Here is a 21381-nt window from a genome sequence, read left to right on the forward strand (position 1 = left end):
GTCTAGAGGAAAGGGTGGCCCCACACGCTAACAGTGCAGAAATATCAAGGATCTGAGAAAGGTACAATATTCAGGCAAAAGAAACAGCCATTATAAACCCTAGGGGGGAAGACAATCAATTAAAAATTGACATTGTCCCAAATAGGAAACCGAAATAAAATTTGATGTCATTTTTAAGAGTAACCGGCAAATAAAAGAAAAAATGGAATCCAATCAGCTTTGCTACTGGGGCTCCTCTCTGTCAGTGACCCAATAGTGAACCTTCACACACACACACACACACACACACACACACACACACACACTCACACACACACACACTCACACACACACAAACTATAGTCTGAGCTTCTACTTGGCCTGGCAGAGAACATATTTACACAGTTAAGAGAAAAGAAATGCTGTTTATTAGTTGCCAACTTTCTTTTTTTTTTTTATGTTTGTTTTATTTTTGAGAGAGAGACAGAGTGTGAACAGAGGAGGGGCAGAGAGAGAGGGAGGGAGAGTATCCTAAATGAGGATACTGACTCCATGCTGTCAGCACAGAGCCAGACGCGGGGCCTGAACCCACAGACCGTGAGATCATGACCTGAGCCGAAGTCGGACGCTCAACCAACTGAGCCACCCAGGCGCCCCCATTTGCCAACTTTCAAAAACAACGTATGAACCTTATGGAGGTCTTGGTTGATGTTAACAATCTCCATGACATAAAAGCAAGACTGTGGAAGGGAGGAGGTGGGGGTACAAGAAAGCATAGGAATGGTAATGTTTTCATTTCATGTGAGGGAGGAGTTGAAATACTCAGCAAAAGATCATGAAACAACAAAAAGGGGTATAAATGCATCATTTCAAGTCACAAAGATAACTCAGAGCAGAACTAAAAATAACAACGTGTTCTTCAAAATTGGAAGGGAGAAGCTCAGAATTAGCATTTGTGTACATGAGCAGAATCCTTATCTCGCATAGGAATGAATCAGTGGCTATTGGCTGAGGTTGGTAATACAAAATTGGAAGAATAGGCATAATGTTTAGAGTAATGGCCATCGAAGGCATAAAACTCAGAATTAATGGAAAGAAACAGCCTCTGGGATATGAGCCCGGGGACAGAAATGGCCTTCAGGAGCCCCATTGCTTTTCATCACAAATCCGGATGAGTTGCTACCACACGCATGCATCAGTCTGAGGAAAATTACAATTAAAATAATTACGGGATAGCCACTCAGAGCACTTATTCCATGGACAATGGCCACCCGGGGGAATCTGAAGTATGACGATTAGAGATAGTGATAGTGCCATTTCCAAAAACATTTCATTCATTACCCTTGGCCAAGGCGTACCAAGAGAGTTGGCCACACAGTGGCTTCAGGCAGTGTAGGAGAGGCTCCTGAAGGCCACGCAGCTCATGTCCCCTCCCTGGCATTGAGCACCGTTGCCTTCCTCACCACCTGACTGGGGTGCGGCCAGCCCGTCCCCCATCACACTGGCTCCTCGTCTCACTGGGGCCCAGCCCCGCCGAGGTCTCCTTCCCTCCTGCCCAATTCCCACTGGAGTCTCTTCCCAGGCACTTTCCTGATTGGACTTTTGTCTCGTCAGGAGTGACCCCTGGTGGTGGGAGTCGGCAGTTATCAGCCTGTTACACCTCAGTCGCCCCCTTTACCCCTGAGGTGAGGCTGTGTTGCTTTGTCCCTTCTCCAGGCCTGCCGGTCACCCCCACTTCCTGGCTGGGGGTGGCCAAAGTTCTCCTTGCTCTACTTCTGGGCATCCCTGTGGTGTAATTATACACACGACCTGGTTCGCCCAGTGAGGACTGGGGGGCTGCTCTGTCTTGTGTCCTCGGGTTCTCCTTCCAAAATGCACTGGATGGAACACGAAATATCCCCCACTTCCACCACCACCCCCTCCTTACCATCCTTCCTCCTCACCCATCTTCCTCTGTGTTCTCAGACCTCCCTGCTTTGTCCCACCAGGGCGCCCACCTTGTTCCCTTCCAGCCCTCCAGCCCCTGACCGGGTAAGAGGTCTTCCCTTGAGCTCCAGGGGGTAGAACCCAATGTTTACATTCTCTTCCGTCTCTGCCCCCACCCCACGCAGTGCTTTGAGGAACCAGAAAAGAATCTGCTGCTGTCAAAAAAGTATATGCAGATATGTACCCTAACCCTTCCTTCAACCGCAAGTGCTCACCGAGGGGTTTGCTTGTTTCTACAAGGCTGTGGGAGTTGCAGATTCCATCAGTGGGCACCCTCCCTCTCGCTGCCTTTGTGCCTTCCTTTGTGCCCCCCAGTACGGGCTGGGGCCCTCTCCGCACCTTCTCCCCCGAGCTAGCTGCACGTCAGCCTCTCCGCACCAAAGGCGGATACACTTGGCAGCGCTCGTGTCCGGGCCACATTTGATTAGCAGGCCACAGAGCATGCCAGCTCTCCCACCCCCGACATCCGACATCCGGGTGTGCTAGTGCTCCCTACTTCTCCCTCCCCTCCCCCTCCACCCCCCACTCCCCTCTCCTCCAACCCCTCCCCACCTGACTAGCTGCATTTTCTTCTTTGTGGGACACGTTTGTTTCTCGGCAGTGAGATTGTGTTTCTATAAGCCATGTGGAACTTTGTTGTTTTGTAAAAAAATATCTTTAAAAATCGTACAAACAGGGGGCACCTGGGTGGCTCAGTCAGTTAAGTAAGCATCCGACCTCGGCTCAAGTCATGATCTCACAGTTCATGGGTTCAAAGCCCTGCATTGGGCTCTGTGCTGACAGTTCAGAGCCTGGAGCCTCCTTCTCTCTCTGCCCCTCCCCTGCTCAGGCTCTCTCTCTCTCTCTCTCTCTCTCTGAGATTCTTTAAATAAACAAACTTAAAAAAGTATAAAGGGGGCGCCTGGGTGGCTCAGCTGGTTAAGCATCTGACTTCAGCTCAGGTCATCAGATTGCAGTTCATGAGTTCCAGCCCCTCGTCTGTGCTGACAGCTAGGAGCCTGGAGCCTATTTCGGATTCTGTGTCTCCCCCTCTCTCTGCCCCTCCCCTGCTTGTGCACACACTCTCTCCTTCAAAAATAAATAAATATTAAAGATAGGTAGATAGATAGATAGATAGATAGATAGATGATAGATAGATAGATACATAGATATAAAGGAAAAATAAAAAATCAGATGAGCATACAAAAAACACCAAGTGTCAACTTAGTGGTTCTTAAACATCTGAAATTAAACAACCGGGAGGGCAAATCTCCATGGGTGTGGGGGACAAGAGTAGGGTTTGTTGGCCAAGCCCCGGAAGGGACAGTAAAAGGCTCTCTATTTTCATATTGTGATATAATTGCTCCGGGCCTCCATTAGTTCTGTCGGAAAATGAGGAAAAAACAGGATCTCCCTTAAAACCAGATACTGCTTGCAAATGGCGCCTTCCTGAATTAAAAACATTACCAGAACGATGTTAAAGGTTGACATTTCCTGATCTATCACATGTCATCCTCCTTTGTCTTGTCTTCAAAGTAGTCTTTAAGAAGCTATTTTTGTTTCCAAACCCAGAAGCTGACTTGCTTTTTAAAGCCAGTTTGCTTATCTAATAGATTCCCCTAATTCATCAAATTTAGAAATAAATACAGAACTTTAAGCTGTTCTAAGCTATGATTTCAGTTGGACTCGTTTCCACGAGAACTCAGTAAGCTCCACACGGCGTGTACTGGAGCTCTTAAACCAGAAAAGTGACATTTATGAATGACCGTGGCTGCCGCGAATTTGCAGGCGCGTCTCTTCTGCTTCTCTTTCCCAGACGAGCTGACGAGGACCCAGAATGTTAGTGCTAGCGGGGGCCATGGACAACATTCGCTGTCGCCTGGCCTGTGCCTGACTCAGACACTGGTAAACAAAAGAGACTTTTTTTTCTCTCTCCCCGTCTCTGTCTCTGTCCTGCAGAATCCCAGCCCAGGATTATTTCCTGTGATGCATCCTCTGACCTACGCAGAAACCTTGATAGACTACCACCTGTGCTCCCACCCCAAGTACAAGTTCACCAAGGAGTGCCACAGCGGGTCCAGCATTCCTCTCACCCAAAAGCAGTTTCTCCATCACACGGTAATGCCGGTGGTGGGCGCGCTGGCGGGGCTGGCCGGGGAAGGGCAGGGGACAAGGAGGGAGGGTCACAGCTGGAGTGACCTGTCCAGAGCCACCTCTTGGGCTGCGTGTGGCCCTTCTTTCAACTTTATCGCCCTCTTTTACCCATGAAAGCTGCGTCTGCCATTCATTTTCTCTTCATTGTTATCCCTGTTTCAACCATGTAGAAAATGGTCACGTGCCAGGCGTAACTCCACAACCTGATCTCCTCTTTCTTTGGCTCTGACAAGGATAGAAACATCTGAAAGGGCGAGGTGGTAATGTGACCGAGGCTCCTGGGAAACTCCCTCCCCTCTTAGGTGACCAACTTGACCTGAATGTCCAGAGACATCTCTTATAGGGGGCCCTCAGGCCCTTCAAAGTCAAGAAGTCCCTAACTCAGATCATGATCTCTGCCCTGCGTGTCTGCCAGCCACACCTCATACCGCCTCCCCCTCCTTGGCTGCCCCCTTGCCTTTCTGTTCTCTGTGTTCATGTGCAGTGACCCATGTGCTCCTTAGTCCCTTCCTCTCCTTCCTTCCCTGTACCTGTCCATCACTGGACCCGTGTCTACCCCACGCAACAGGTGAGCCTCCTTCTACTTCAACCCAAGGATTGACCATGCAATCGGCCCTCCCTGGAAACCTTCCCTTGACACAAATTGGGTCCTGTTGTTTGCCGGTGCAATGACCCTCGGTGGTCCCTCCTGCCCGAGGGCGCGCTCCAAGCGCATTGGCTTGTCCCCCAGGCCCTTCCTGCCTGGCCTGCCTGTCCAGACTCACTTCCTACCAGGCCCCATCTCACCCTGCACTCAGCCACACTAGTGGTACCCTGACAGTGCCCTCCTTCGCATCTCTGTGCATTTGCGGGCACTTCGCCCTGCCCGGAATGCCCCTTGATGAGCCTCCATCACTCTGAATATTGCTTAAGTATCACAGTCACCCATCTGTCTTCCATCGCCAGGACAATCTTCTTGTCTGCCTAGTGCATCATGCGAGAGAAAAGCTCTCCGTCATCCCTACTTAAGTTCCGTACAGCATTGTTTAGTGCCCTTTGCTAGAGAAGTTGTCTTTTAGCCTCGGAAAACATCAGTCGAACTTAATGAAATTATAAATTTGGGGGTTTGGGGCGCCTGCGTGGCTTGGACGGTGAAGCATCCGACTTCGGCTCAGGTCACGATCTCACGGTTCGTGAATCCAAGCCCCAAGCCCCACGTCAGGCTCTCTGCTGTCAGCACAGAGCCCGCTTCGGATCCTCTGGCCCCCTCATCCCGCCCCTCCCTCGCTCACATGCAATCTTTCTCTCTCAAAAATAAATAAACATTGAAAATAAATAAATAAAATTTGGAGGTTAACTTTCAAGACTGCAAAAAAAGCCAGTCGACTGAAACAGAAGTCCTTCCTGGACTTTACCCCACCACACAGTTCCCTTCTAAGTCAGACCCTATGCGGGCTTTCCCTACAGGACATCATTCCCGGAACGATGCAGTGGCGCAAGTTCCAGCCCCTGGCCATCTCGTTCCTGCCTGAAACCTCGAAGACAGACACCACACAGCGGTAAGCCACAGCTCATCTGTTTGTCTCCCAGGGGCGCGTTTGCCCTACGGATTACAGAGGTTGAGCTCCTCAAAGTTAAATGCCAATAATGCATCAAATCCTACTTCACCTTTATGTGCACGAGGGAAGTTTGCTAGTTAGAGAAATAGGATGATGTATGGCTGATTCACGTGTTTTGAATGATCATAATTGAAATCTACTTGTTAAAAAAAACCACGAATGTCACAAGTGGTTGATTGGCCGTATTTCAATAAACGTGGACGACCAATCTCTATGATTCAGCTGAAATATTCAGGGCCGGTTTTTAACCTTTTTTAATTGCCGGGATGAGCTTGCAACACTTCCCTATCCAATACCAGGGCACGTACTACTCTCTCTGCCCCAGCCTGGCATTCCCTGTGAGGTCCCCCAGCTGCAGAAACAGGATGGGTAAATGAGAATATTGTTGGAGCAAAGAAAGAAGAAATGTAGAGTAACCACATGTTCGCTCGTTTGCTTATTTAGCACCTCTTCAGAGCCCTAAGACCTCAGACAAGGAGGCTGGTGCCTTTTCTCTGGGACTCTGGCCGATCAGTAATGCAGTCCTGAGCCTCTGAACTTGCTTCTCTAGTCCATTGCCCTTACAAGCATAATAGGTTATTGGTGAGTGAATGTGACTGCTTTCCACAATGATGGCTATCAGCAGTCACCTTCCATTCGAGTTCAAGTTCTTTGATCCAAAATGAGGCCACCCCCAGGGAAACCTGACCTCTGCCATTATCCAGCATCCGCAGGTGAGCACCACCCCCTGACTTCCACCCAGATTTCCTGATCTTCCCAGACGCAGTAACTCAAGACCCTGACCCTGCCCCCCCCACCCCCCCTACCCCCCCCACCCCGGGCCAGGGCCACTGGGCCACAGCTCCCCGTCCTCTTGTCCATTAAAACCAGGGGATTGGATGGTGGTAAAAACCCTGCTCAGCCTGGACATTTTTATTTTAGTAGGAGTGAGAGAGCTCCCTGGATGTGCAGTGACCCTGTGTATTTTACCCATCCACCCGCCCTCCCCAGGCAGTCGAGGGGATCCGTGAAAGCCCGTGTGTGACTCTAGCCCACTGAATTTTACTTCTTTCTTCATTGCCGGAAGAAAAGCTGGTCCCGAATTAAGCAACATTCAGCCACACTTCCCCAGGCATTTCCATGTACTATTTAAAAAAAAAAAAAAAAAAAAAAAAACCACCCAGCCTAGGATTTGCGATCTGGTTGGCGCTCAAGAATCTTAGTTCCTTTTCTGTGGGTTCATCCATACTTCATCAACATAAACTCCGCATCTTTGTTCTTCACCGAAGCATATTTTTAAAACCTGAAATCTCCAGAATGAGGAGAAGCAATGGCACGGTAGAGAGAATGAACGCCTTGGCGACCTGGCTTTGTAACCCATTAGCAGGTCACCTGCCCTGTGTCCTTGGGCGAGTTACTTATTACTGAAGCCCTTTGAGCAATCATTCCCTCACCTGTGAAACAGGGAGAACAGTGGTGTCCTCCTGGACTCTTGTGCAGACCAAAGTTAAATGATGATGTGAAACGTCTAGCACAATCCTTGATAATAATTCTTCCGGGCCCTTCTACCTTCCACCCCCGCCACTAAATCTTGCAGTGACTATGCTGCCACTAGATGGCGATGGTCTGCCAGCACCTCGACGCACTGCCTCCCTTGGTGTGGAGTGAGGATGCTGTCCTCGCTCAGGTCATCAGTAAGCGAGGCATAGCTGGCTGTGGTACCATCAGGAGGCTGAATAAGCAAAATGACCAATGGATAAATGGTCCACCAACCCTTGGCACGCACAAGTCTCAAGAGTTAAGGAGGAAAAATCCTTTTTTTTATTTTCCCAAACCAATGTCCTTGGAAAATTTTCCTGAGGCTGTTCTTTCAAAATGCAGCCAGAATGCAGTTACCCTGGGCTTGAATCAACCATGAATTAAACATGAATTCTACATGAATTAAAGAAAACCCTCCAACTCTGAGTTGTTAGTTTCAACTTCTGTGAAGTTCAACTGAGTGCTCTGCAGGGCCAGTTTGTTTCAAAATAAACCATAATTGCGTAACAGATTATAAAATCAAGAGACGATTCTACATTTCCTTCTCATGGATTTCCATGATGTCAGATTCCAGACCGCGGTTTTATTTTTAAAGGCAGTTACAAAATACTACTGGTATTCTTTTGTAAGTTCTTACAGATCCATTAATGATAGTTCAACTTTGCATTCATTTTGCTTCAATAAATTACCTATTACTTAGGAGATGTTTCTTTTGCTCCTGAGAACTATCTGTTGTTAAGACCATGCGATATAGTTATTTACTGCTTCTTTATTCCAAGTCATTTTTGTATCCATAATGATCAAAATAGCTCGCTTGGCTTCTCTGCTCTTTAATAAATTCAGGGTGAATTTTTTGCATCTTTAGGACCTCCCTAAACATCGTGAGAGGCAGCAGTGGAAGAAATCACCTAATCCAGTAGCACCTCAACTTTTGGATTTTTTAAATAATTTTTTAATGTTTATTTTTGAGAAAGAGAAACAAAGGATGAGTGGGGGAGGGGCAGAGAGAGAGGAAGATACAGAATCCAAAGCAGGCTCCAGGCTCTGAGCTGTCAGCCCAGAGCCCCATGCAGGGCTTGAACACACGAATCACGAGATCATGATCTGAGCCGAAGTTGGTTGCTTAGCTGACTGAGCCACCCAGGCGCGCCCCCCCCCCCTCAACTTTTGGATTTTATAGACGAGTGAAACATCTAGAAGAATTCTGAGAACCATTTTTACAGCCACCTGAGTTTTGCTTTGCCAAGAAAGGCATTAAAACAAAGCAAAGCAAAAGAAAGCGCCCAATCACCATCAACTGTCTCCACCACTCCAGTTTCAGAAGAACGTATTAGTACACACAAAAAAGTAAAAGGAATATGGTCTCAGAATTTAAAAATCAGATAGTTTGGTCTCATGAAAATTGCTTGCCGGGCCATGTTCCCCAAGCAGCCTTTTCTCCGGACAGAGGGATCCGAGCTTCCCACTTCTCAGTCCCTTTTCTTGTCCAGAATCCCCTGTGACACTGGCAGTGAGTGGGCTCGTCTGTTAGGACCTTTGTCATGAAGTCAGTAAATAGAATTAATCCCTGGGTGGTGGCACCCAGGTCCCCTTCAGTAAGAAATGGTGTTAAAACCAAAACCTGGGTGCTAGGGGCGCACAGTGCTAGTTGGGGGGTTTGTTTCTTGGCCTCCTTAGCAGACACGCCAGAGAGTGTATATGGGGAAATACACACACATGCACGCACATATACGTGTGCACATAAGCACACGTACACACATGTTAGAAACTATGAATTCGCAGCAATGCTTGTTAACACCAGTCTTATCCATGAAGTTATTGCCTGCTGTAATTCTGTATTTGTTTGTCCCTTCTTCCACTGTGAGAACCTTGGCTCCCAACGCATTTGCTCATTACTCAGTTTCCTAGTACGTCCAAGATAGTTTCAGAATTGCTGCGTCGATAACCATTTCAATAAATAAGCATGATAAATGGAGTTCAAGTTTATTTCCAGTTTGCCTTGTGCCCACATCCCACCAAAACTATGCTCGGACCATCAACTACTGTATTTATAAGTTTCTTGGATTAGTTCTTTCTTTTCCTTTTCCTCTCTTTCCTTCCTTTTCTTCTTTTTTTCCTTTCTTTTTCTCCCTTCCTTCCTTTCCTTCCTTCCTTCCTTCCTTCCTTCCTTCCTTCCTTCCTTCCTTCCCTTCCTTCTTTCTTTTCTTTTCTTTTCTTTCTTTCTTTCTTTCTTTCTTTCTTTCTTTCTTTCTTTCTTTCTTTCTTTCTTTCTTTCTTTCTTTCTTTCCCTCCACTGTGATTGTGGAAGTCATGTAAAATATCATTTGCTTCAGTTTGCTTTCCCTTTGGGGTTTTCCCCCTTCCCTCTGTTATTCATTTATTCTCATTCCTTTTCTTAATATGTAGAATAATAACATATTTTCCAAATTCAAAACTACACAAAACAGCATCCTCAGAGAAGTGTCCGCGCCGGCCACCTCCCTCCTTCCTTATCAGTAACCAGCTCTGTCTTCTGACTTACTCTTCCAGTTTTGCTAATGCTAATCAGAATATATGTATTTTCCTAATTTCCCCAACTTCTAAAATAACAGTATTTTTTCTCCCTCTTTAAATTATTTTAATGTGCTCGGGGCGCCTGGGTGGTCAGTCAGTTAAGTGTCTGACTTTAGCTCAGGTCATGATCTCACAGTTTGTGAGTTCGAGCCCCATATTGGGCTCTGTGCTGACAGCTCAGAGCCTGGAGCCTGCTACAGATTCTGTCTCCCCTTTTCTCTCACCCTCCCCTGCTCATGCTCTGTCTGTCTCTCAATAATAAATAAAAAGGTTAAAAAATTCTTTAATATTAATGTGCTCGATACCTGGAAATTTTTATATAAAGCTCTAAATGTGTAATACCAACCAATATATAAGAGGGTTGGAGGAAGGTTTGAAATTGAATAGAACAACAAAGGGAGACTGCAAAGATGGGAAAAAATTATTAAGAATAAAAAGTGAGGGGCACCTGGGTGGCTCAGTCGGTTAAGCATCTGACTTCGGCTCAGGTCATGATCTCACGGATCATGGGTTCGAGCCCTGCATCAGGCTCTGTGCTGAGAGCTGAGAGTCTGGAGCCTGCTTCAGATTCTGTATCTCTCTCTCTCTCTCTCTCTGTCTCTGACCCTCCCCTGCTTATGCTGTCTTATCTCTCTCTCAAAAATAAATAAAACATTAAAAATCAAAAGAATAAAAAGTGAACTATCTAAATTCCACCCCATGCCCCCCAGGAAATGACATTATTTTAGATACTACCAGCTTGAAAGTTCTGTTTCTAAACTCTGGGAAATGGCTGACTTGGCCACATTCTCGCGGATTTGACTGGTACCTGTTGTGCCCCCTGCATTTGTCTGTAGGGAAACACGGGGGTGGGAGGGGGGTGGGGGGGGCGCGGTTCAGGAGTGAGGGACAGAATGGTCAAGTCCTCCGCAGTGGTAAAGTAAAAGTGCTTTAGAAAGTTATGTCAGGATCCCTAGACTGTGAATGTGAGCGTTTATCCCGGGCTGACTGTGTGATTCTTCCACAGCTGGGACCCCTACAACACAGTCATGCTTCCTCTACATGCCCCTGCCATTCTTGAGGCCCTACGAGAAGAAGACAGATTGGAAACAGCAGAACGGTACTTTTTTACCTTTGGTTTCTAACGTGGTCTGTGTTACGAAAATACACTAGGTGCTGACTCCAGAAGAGCACACCGTGCCAACCCAAATGACTTCAGGCTAACGCCCACCCACCCTACTGAGGGGATGACACGCTGAATTCACGGTCAGGAACAGACAGTCTCTGCAGCTTCATGTTTGACAATCCTTAGGTGCCCCAGGAGCTCAAAGGAGCCGGAGAGCAGAGGGGGTGCTAAGTGGCCTTGGAAGGCTTCAGTGGTTATGTGGACTTGGGTTAGTACTTGAAAAAGGGTAGGATTTGGAGAAGCATAAAAAACTATAGGCCCCTCTAAAATTAAAAAAAAAATAAAGAGGAGGTGGCTGGGTGGCTCAGATGGTTAAGCATCCAGCTCTTTAATTCCACCCAGGTCATGATCCCAGGGTTTTGGGATCGAGCCGAGCCCTGCGTCGGGCTCCACGCTGAGCATGAAGCCTGTTTAAGATTCTCTCTCTGTCTTTCTCCCCGCCCCTCCTCCTCCCCACCACACTCTCTCTCTAAAGTTAAAAAAATATATATTTTTTTAATAAAAAAATAAAACTATAGGCCCCAAACCCAGGCGCTTAAGTTTGATTTCACTGTTGAGCATCCAACAGCCAGTAGAAATACACCCTTGAATCTTCTGTCACTGTGCCCATTTCAATATTCTTACGTGTAAAGAATCCATTAGAGAAATCCTAAGTATCTGAGGCAGATATCCAGTACTCGGACCTGCCCACACGCAGTGACAGTTGGCAATTACCTGAGCACTTGAAACCCTGAACCCAGGTCTGGATGTGAAGCTTGAAGTCTCTTCTGTGCAAACCACCGTCTGTGGCCATCGCTAAGGATGCTGCATCCCGGGCGGGACGGGACACATCTGCCCGAGATTCAGAGGCCTTGGGGAGGTGCCCAGGAGGCCAGAACTTAGCCGACGCTCCGCTCAGCACTGATGTGGGGACGATCGTGGCCCAGTGTCTGCCTCTGTGAAGGGAGAATAAGAGTACTTGTTTTGTGTGGGTTGTCAAAACTGCAGGAGCTCATGCTGATGCCGATGACAGGGTGGTAATTATAACAAACATCAAAAGCACTACCTGTGCATCAGGCGCAGCACTTGGTACACAGTCTCATTTACTTCCCGAGATGAGGTCTTCCAATCATCCCCAATTCAGAGACAGGAAACGACTTGCAAGAAGATGGTGTTTGCAGAGCCCCGGCCTGTGGCTGCTTAGGAATCCTGAGTTTTCAATCATATGGGACGGGGATAGCTTTTGTGGCTTTCCAGGGTCCTTTTCATCACACAGACTTGCTGTGCCACTTCTGTCTGTCAGTGCTGAATGGTGTTTCTGCTTCTCATTCCAAACTTGGAGGCCTTTCTGTTGATCTCAGAAGCATTTCTCTTCACCGAGCCACTATCACAAAATCCACTCTCTTCTTCTGAAGCAACAGAGTTGTTGAAACCAGAAGTTACATTTCCCAGGCTCCCTTGTAAGGAAGTTATCCATTTGACTAGGCCCCGGCCCAAGGAATGTGAGGAGATGTGAGATATTCCGCTTCTGATCAGGACCCTCGAAGGAGGGAGTGTTTCTCCTGCACATTCTCTCTCCCTGCTCTGGACCGGCTGGAACCCATATGTGGAGTGATCCAGCTTTAACCATGAGCCAACAAAGCCCTAGGCCAGGGCTCAGCAAACTGTGGCCCATGGCCGACGCTGGCCCGCCACCTTTTCGTAAACTACGTTTTCTTGTAACATCACCACACTTGCTCATTTATGTATTTCTTATAGTTCCTTTCATACAGAAAAGCAGTTGTTGTAAAACAGGCCATATGATCTGCAAATCCCTGTATGGAAGTTTGCTGACCCCTGGCCCTGCAGAGAGCAGACCACAAGATAAATATCACCCTGATCCCTTTCATGTCTTCTTTTACTAACAGCTTATTTAGCAATATATTATTTCTTTTTTTAATTTTTAATGTTTATTCTTGAGAGAGAGAGAGAAGCAGAGCACGAGGAGGGGAGGGGCAGAGAGAGGGAGACACAGAATCTGAAGCAGGCTCCAGGCCCTGAGCTGTCAGCACAGAGCCCAAAGCAGGGCTTGAACCCACAAACTGTGAGATATGACCTGAGCCAAAGTCAGACCCCCAACCGACTGAGCCACCCAGGCGCCCCAACATTTTCAAATGTGCCCTTGAAAAGAATATGAAGTCTGTCACCCTGCTTTAAAAATTACTTTTTATTCTCTGGTTATAAATAATGATTCCTACCATTGTTTTTTGGTGGAAAGCAATTTATCAGCCTTATGCTTATCTTTTTTTTAAAGTTTATTTATTTTGAGAGAGAGAGAGAGCACACACACACACAAGCAGGGGGAGGGGCAGGGGGAGGGGAAGGAATCTCAGGCAAGCTACAGGGCTCAGTTTCACAACCATGAGATCATGACCGGAGCCAAAATCAAGAGGCGGACGCTCAACTGACTGAGCCCCCCGGCAGCCCGAGCCTTGTGCTCCTTTTAACATACACTCAACAAAAGTGGGTAGACCTAAGCTCGAAAGCCACAAGAATCGTGTAACTCTTAAACGATCACAATATTTCTCTATTTTATTTGGGGAAGGAAAATCCATTACAGCTAAGCGTCTTCTCCCTTTTCAGTGAGCTCTGCGAACAGAATGTAGATGTCACACTGACTCCAGAAATGATCGAAGCCGAATTTCCTATGTTGGATCACAAGGACACCAAAAAGGAGAAGTGAGTAGATGCTTTATGCTTAGGAGGGGGCAGCCTTCTGACAGAATGTGTCCTCCGTGATGTGCAGAAGTGTCCCGTTGTCTGAATCTCAACAGCTCACGCTTAAAGAAAAGAGAAGTTTGCATGTATCTTATTTTATGCACAATTACGTGCCCTCAAATGTGGTTGGTAAGTGAACATTTAAAAATTGAACCCGATGTTTCCATTTGCTTATCATCTGATTTCACAGGTGTGCTTGTGTTATTTTATCCATAACTGACTGCGTTTCATTCAGTGTAAGGAGCCCAGGCTCTGGAGCTGGAGGGGACCCGGGCCGAGTCTCAGCCCCACCATCGTGAGATCCAGCCACGTTGCTTACCGTGGTGTTCAGACTGTGCGGAAACTAGTCTCCCTCACAGGCAGAGTGAGGATTAAATGAGACACCAATGTGAGGACGTCTTGCCAGTTGCTGGACTTGAACTATACGCTCAGCAAACGTTAGCGCTTCCCTTCGCCTCTCCGTCAGGGGCCAACGTGCTACACAAACACCATCATCCCTCAAAAAATTGGTTTCAATGAACATTTTTGTAATGGAAGTAACCTGATATAGTTCATACGGTTTATAAGTTTGAAATTCCAAGCGTGCTTTTAAAATGTCATTTTCTTTTGGAGCACCTGGGTGGCTCAGTCGGTTGGGGGTCCGACTTCGGCTCACGTCATGATCTCACCATTCGTGAGTTCAAGCCCTGCTCGGGCTCTGTGCTGACAGCTAGCTCAGAGCCTGGAGCCTGCTTCGGATTTTGTGTCTCCCTCTCTCCCTCTGCCCCTCCCTCGCGCTTGCTTGCTCACTCTCTCTCTCTACCTCTCTCAAACATAAAAAAAAATTGCTTAAAATGTTTTTCTCTTTTAAAAAATGCCTTTTCTTTTTTAAAAAATGCCTCTTCTAAAAAAAAAAGTCTTTTTCTCTTTAAAAAAAAATGCTCATGGATGGCTCAGTCAGTCAGACGTCTAACTCTTGCTTTCGGCTCCAATTATGATCTCACAGTTCATGGGTTCGAGCCCCGTGTCAGGCTCTGGGTTGACAGTGCAGAGCCTGCTTGGGATTTTCTCTCCCTCTTTCTCTGCCTCTCCCCTGCTCTCTCAAATGTGGTCTCTCTCTCTCTCTCTCTCAATAAATAAATAAACATAAAAAAATAAAAACAAGAAAATAAAATAATTTTAAAATGCCTTTTTTATTATTAAAAAATCAGAAATACAAAAAATAAAAACAATAATACTACCTAGAGACAGTAACTTGTGTACTCTGTTATATGATCTTCCAAACATTTACTTATTTAATATCTATATTCTCCATGTATATGATATGTTAATATATATTAATAAATCATATTGATTGCATATTATGTTTTAATAAAACTTAATCAGGGGCACCTGGGTGGCTCAGTTGGTTAAGCATCTGACTTCAGCTCAGGTCATGATCTCATGGCTTATGAGTTTGAGCCCCACATTGGGCTCTGTGCTGACAGCCAGCTCAGAGCCTGGAGCCTGTTTCAGATTCTGTGTCTCCCTCTCTCCCTGACCCTCCCCTCCTCATGCTGTCTCTATCTGTCTCTCAAAAATAAATAAAACATTAAAGAATTTTTTAAAACTTAATCACATTATTCACAATGTTTCATCTTCTGCACTTTTACTTAGCAATCTACCATAAACATATATTTCTAAAGCTAGGGTATACATTATATTTCACCATAATTTATTTAACCAACCATCTTTTTTCAGTGTTTTGTTGTTAGCGACAGTGCTGTAGTAAGCCTCCTTGTGCCATAATTCCTTGCAAACTCACCGGACTATTTCCTTAGGATTAATTCCTAGGAACACAAATGCTAGAACAGTGTGCATATTAAGGTTTACTATATATAGTCTAATTGCCATTCAGAATACATCCACCAACCTCCTACCAGCAGAGGTCAGGACTGCCCACGTTCAAATGCCCTGAGTAACATGGAAAACCATCATTTTTTCCTCTTCTTTAGCAACAGGATAGATTCAAAAAGGACCTTCTCATTGTCTTCATTTTAACTCCTGTGTTTGCGAGTGACGTTATATGTTTTCCCATGCTTATCGCCTGTTTTTCTTCTTTAACGAGGGGCTCGCTTTGCCTTCTTTGTAGGAAGCATTTATCTGTTTGTTGTTTATGTGAGTCTCTCATACTCTACGGATAATTACCCTTTCTTAGATGCGTTAAAAGTTTCTCAGTTTGTCTCGTAACTTTGGAGTATTTGGGGAGGCCTTGCCCCTTTGCAAAGGAACTCTCCCCCCATGTCTTAGTGTGCAGTCGCTTTGGCGTGTTTGTGATGGCTCCAGAGGCCTCCAGCAACTGACACTCCTCGGAGAAATTTTTAGCAGTTTCTAGGAAAAGAAAATTTAGGATATAAAACTGTTCAATAGAATTTCACAGAGCCTGTTTTGATCAGTTAATTACCAACAAACTATCATGTTACACGACACAGCCTGTCAAGTCTTGTGGATTTCAACAAACAGATGCTCTTTGCGTTGCATTTGTTTCAGGTTTCAAACAATTGACTGAGAGTTTATATAAGCCCATTTTTTTCTATTTTATTTTATTATTATTATTTTTTTAATGTCTTATTTATTTTTAGGAGAGAGAGAGAGAGACAGCGTGAGCAGGGGAGGGTCAGAGAGAGAGGGAGTCAGAGACTGAAACAGGCTCCAGGCTCCGAGCTGGCAGTCAGCACAGAGCCCGACGCGGGGCTCGAACCCACAAACCGTGAGATCATGACCTAAGCGAAAGTCGGATGCTTAACTGACTAAGCCACCCAGGCGCCCCTATTTTATTATTTTTTAAGAGACTGTTTTTAAAAAATTTTTTAGTGTTTATTTTATTTTTGAGAGGGAGAGAGTACAACCAGGGAGGGGCAGAGAGAGAGGGAGACACAGAATCTGAAGCAGGCTCCAGGCTCTGAGCTGTCAGCACAGAGCCCAACATGGGGCTCAAGCTCACAAACCGTGAGATCATGACCTGAGCCGACGCTTAACTGACTGAGCCACCCAGGCGCCCCTTTTGTTACTAGTTTAAAACCTGCCCCTGGACAAACAATGGCTTGTCACATGAATGGAGTAATATCTAATACCTCTCTGCTCACATGCTCTTAAATGTGCTTTTTCACCCTTTAAATGACAGAGCAAACGTTGAATGCCACCTGATTATCAAATTATTATTAAATGAAATTGAAGTTATTACTTTATATATTCACCCAAAGTGGTATTTTTTTATGTATTTCAGCTACTTTACCACAAAAATAAGCTAACAGTGAACTCTAAACATTTCTGCACATCAAATTAGCTTCTAATTTTTTCAAAATGTACAGATATGGGAGGAGAGAGGTTCTTTCTCTCAAAACTAAATAAACTTTAAAAAGTTTTTTAAAAATACACATTTGACCCACTTTCGATAGACCTATTGTGGCATTTTAAATTCACCTATTTTTCTGTTCAAATTATTTTATGTATATGTTTCACATGTCAAAATGATCAACATAATTATCGTTTTATTGGCTGCAAAGTATTCCAGCAGGTTGATACCCCATAGATGGTTTTATTTTTTTTAATGTTTATTTATTTATGAGAGAGATGAGCAGAGCAAGGGCAAGGCAGAGAGAAAGGGAGACACGGAATCCGAAGCAGGCTCCAGGCTCCGAGCTGTCAGCACAGAGCCCGACGCGGGGCTCGAACTCACAAACCACGAGATCAGGACCTGAGCCAAAGTCAGATGCTCAACCTCCTGAGCCACCCAGGCGCTCCTCCCATAGACGGTTTTAGAAAGTTCATTGGTTCACAAATTCTCCTCAGCTCATATCAAGCATTATTCGGTGCTGTTCTGTCTCCTCTGTCCCCACTCGTTCTTTTCCTCACCTTCTTCAACCTCAGGCAGGAGCCGCCTGCATCCTTACCGTCAGGCACACTCAACCAGAAGGTAGATGGAACCGAAAGCACACATCAGTGGTGTACAATTTCCCATGAGGACTGCTCTCTATTTGGTCTCTGGGAAATTCTGTTTTCATGGATGCAAAGAATCACGTGTTCTCCCTCAAGAGCTGTAATTAACCAGAGAGCTTCTTTGCTGCCCTGGTGGTGAGCTCAGCCCCCGGGAGCACCCTAAGGGGAATCCTGCACAATGTCCAAGAAACGGTGAGGGTGACTTTAGCTGCTGACACATCAGTTGACACTTCTTAGATTTTTCACGGTATCACTCAACCATTAGTATCTTTAAAGGGAGACATGACCCATATGTATTTTAAATTTTTAAAATTTTTTTATTAGCAAGAGAGCATGAGCAGGGGAGAGGGGCAGAGGAAGGGAGAGAGAGATACAGAGAGAGAGAGAGAGAGAGAGAGAGAGAGAATCTCAAGCAGGCTCCACACTCAGCACGGAGCCCAACGCGGGGCTCGATCCCATGACCCTGGGATCGTGACCGGAGCCGAAATCAAGAGTTGGACGCTCAACCCACTGAGCCACCCAGGAGCCCCTAAGATTGATTCCGTTAAATGATACCAACTAATATTTTTATAACACGCATCAGGGAACATTTTAATTCTTCATTTTCATATTTCTGCTTTCTCAAAACTGCCAGGCATTTGCCAGAACTTTACACTTTACCCTGTTCAGAAAGTGTTCCAGAAACACTCCAGTTTATATTGTGTTCTCCGACGTAGGCACCTCATCTAGCTGAGCACACAATCATCGGACATCTGTCCTTTCAACCAAATGCACTGGCTCATTCCCTCCCCGATATTTGGAAACTCCTACCCAGCAACCCCCTTGCCACTCCCAGCAAGAATCCGGCCCCCACCAGCCACCATGTGACCCAGGTGCAGAACCCCCGCTCTTGGTTCCCCCCCACTTCTGGGGCCATCGTCAGAGGTGGAGAGATTACACGTCTACTTTATTGACACACATGAGGAAGCATCTAACTCTGACTCAGCATTCAGAAGACATCGTGCTGAGATGTCTAGGAGTGATTTCTCATTTCCCTCAACAATACCGGGAGGTGGGAATTACCACGGTCTGTACACCTGGAAACGGAGCCGGAATTAGGGAACTTGGCTGAGCTAAGAAACGCGCGTGCGTAGCTAAGACTGGAAGCCAGGTTTGAATCACATAACAGCCAAGTGTTTTCTCTGGTAACTAAGTTATCGCTAAATATAGGTTTTTATATATACAGGTAGTTATGCATACACAATCATATATATACATATGTGTGAGTACATATGTATATATACGTGCTATCAATCATACATAAAAACATGTACAAGTCCTCCAGCCTTCACTGAGCTATCCCTGCAATCCTGAGCCGGCAGAAGGGCATGGGTGGGTGACTGGAGCTCTTCCCAAATGCCCTGATGTGTCCTTGTTCGGTGTTTGATATGCAGGGAGGCCAAAGGACCAGCCCAGCCAGTGGAGAAGACAGGAGACAAGGTGCTGGAGGAGATGAAGACTCTGCAGAAGAAAGCTCTCAACTCGTACCTGATTCTAGGGTAAAATTGCCAGGATGTCAGTCCCTCCCGTTTGCTTTCTGCTGCTCCCCGTGGTCCTTTGTGTCCATGTACATCGTAGCCATTGCTGGAATTCACCTTTCCAGAGGGTAACATTGAAAAATGGGCGATGTATATGTTTTTCAGTAATAATCTTTCTTTTTAAAAATAAAATGTCACTAGGGGGATGACAGTGTCAGAAAGTTCTTGGTGCAAGAGTTAGTGCTGGCACGAAGACTTCTTGGATAAGTCCTGGGCCGCCAGCCAGAGAGCCAGAAGCCGGTGCTAAGTAACGGCTGATCCCGAGAGCCCCTTTCAGAGGTGTGGTGGCCGGGGTGGAGGTCGGGGGCTTCAGAGCAGGGTTGCTCTCTCACCTCTGCACGGAAGCAGTCCCCGCGACCCCTGAGGGTCCCAGCCTCGGTAAGGACCCTGGCTCGCCAAGCATCTGGGGGACGGCACACGCTAGCGAGCGGGGGCTAGAAACACCGGGGACACAGGGAGCCACCCGAGCTTACAGACCGGTTTGGAAGCAACTGGAAAATATCCCTCTGGGAACTCTAGGAATCACTCGAGGCAAAAGGTCATTGCCAAGGGGTCATGAATCCCTGTGAACGCATCAGCGAAACCGTTTAGATTGTGTTTGTTAACGTGACTCCATTCATTTGCAGAAGCTCGTAAGACTGACGGCATCTGGGTTATAACAACCCATAATTATCCAAGTATATTTGGATGTATTCCCTCCATGCCTTTTTCTGTGCGTAGCTGTTATCAGACTATATGTACAGTTTTAAAAGAGCTCTTCGTTAACTCATTGATCCTGACATTTTTTTCTGGGATTTGTCTTTCCATCATGAAACCAAAACTCTTTAGGGACAGGACCTACAGTGTGCTTGAGGCAATTCACATACGTTAGACAATTAAATGTTGCTAATGACCATTTCCTAGCTGTCAGTATGATAGGGGCACAAGGGAACTTGGGTCTGTGAAACCCATTTCTTTAGTGCTCTTTTAAATAAAATTTTTAAAAAATCTTTATTTATTTTTGAGAAAGAGAGAGAGAGAGAGAGAACCAGTGGAGGAGGGGCATAGAGAGAGAGGGAGACAGAATCCAGCGCAGGCTCCAGGCTCTGAGCTGTCAGCACAGAGCCTGACGTGAGGCTTGAACCCACAAACGACGAGATCATGGCCGGTCACTCAACTGACCGAGCCCCCCCGCCCCCCCCCCCCCCCCACTTACTGTTCTTAAAGGCTAACCCAGCCCCCGTGCAAAGCAGCACTTTGCATCATTCATTCACCCACCAAGTCCCCGTGGGGAATGCCCCAGGGAGAGGGAGACACCGGCAGCACCAGGCACCAGCCACAGCAACTCCTCACAACTGGGGTCGCCAGATACAACGGCGCCCACTTGAAACTAGATTTCAAGTATCAACAAATAACATTTTACTGTAAGCATGTCCCAGTAGGGCATGCGCTCTTTGGGACATATTACACTAAAAAAGGAAAAGAAAAAGAAAAGAAAAGAAAAAAGAAACTCATTGTTTATCTGGAATTCACATTTAACTGGGCGCCCTACATTTTTATTCGCTGGATCTGCCGCCATCACTCAACACCCAGCAGCGATGGGATGCGGAGGCGAATGAAAGCTGGGGTGGCCGAACGGGTCGGGGGCAGTGGCTACCGCGGGAGTCGCGGAAGCGGGAGGCAGGCTCTCGGAACCATAACTCCAGTTCCTTTTCCCCGGAGGCCACCATGCGCCAGGCCCTCTGCTGGCCCAGAAGGGGGGATCCAGCACCCCAAGTTCATTCCAGCCTTCCTTTCCCCTCCTTTGTGAGGGAAAAGTGATTACACTGCAGATAAGGAGAGCACGGCTGTCACTTCCGTGTTCACTTTTAGCGGATCCATGAAGGCACGTCACAACTGCTCACCCGTCTCCCTGTGAGAAACATTTTTTCTTAAACGTTTACTTATCCATTTTGAGAGAGATGAGAGAGGGGGATGGAGCATGCCCGCGGAGGGGCAGAGAGCGAGGGAGGGAGAGAATCCCAAGTGGGCCCCATGTTGTCAGCACAGAGCCCGATGTGGGATGCAAACTCACACCCGTGAGATGGTGACCTGAGCCAAAATCAAGAGTTGGACGCTTAACCAACTGAGCCACGCAGGCGCCCCCAAGAAACATATCTTTTTTTTTTTTTTTAAATTTTTTTTTTTTTTTTTTTTTTTT

At 46.4% G+C, this 21381-nt stretch overlaps 1 protein-coding gene across 3 annotated transcripts in view; it reads left to right on the plus strand.

Moving 5' to 3' along the window:
* CFAP221 (cilia and flagella associated protein 221) overlaps positions 1–19348 on the plus strand; it is a 102188-nt gene extending 82840 nt beyond the window's left edge. For all 3 annotated transcript variants that reach the window (XM_039234872.1, XM_039234873.1, XM_039234874.1), the window contains exons 20-24: positions 3904–4062; positions 5545–5636; positions 10774–10866; positions 13534–13629; positions 19059–19348. In XM_039234872.1, the coding sequence (XP_039090803.1) occupies positions 3904–4062; positions 5545–5636; positions 10774–10866; positions 13534–13629; positions 19059–19167 (549 nt within the window). In that variant the 3' untranslated portion in view covers positions 19168–19348. The remainder of the gene's footprint in view (positions 1–3903; positions 4063–5544; positions 5637–10773; positions 10867–13533; positions 13630–19058) is intronic.
* Positions 19349–21381: the final 2033 nt, after the last annotated feature.

This window comes from Hyaena hyaena, unplaced genomic scaffold (genome assembly GCF_003009895.1).
Source record: "Hyaena hyaena isolate Hyena2069 unplaced genomic scaffold, ASM300989v1 scaffold_91, whole genome shotgun sequence".
NCBI lineage: Eukaryota > Metazoa > Chordata > Mammalia > Carnivora > Hyaenidae > Hyaena > Hyaena hyaena.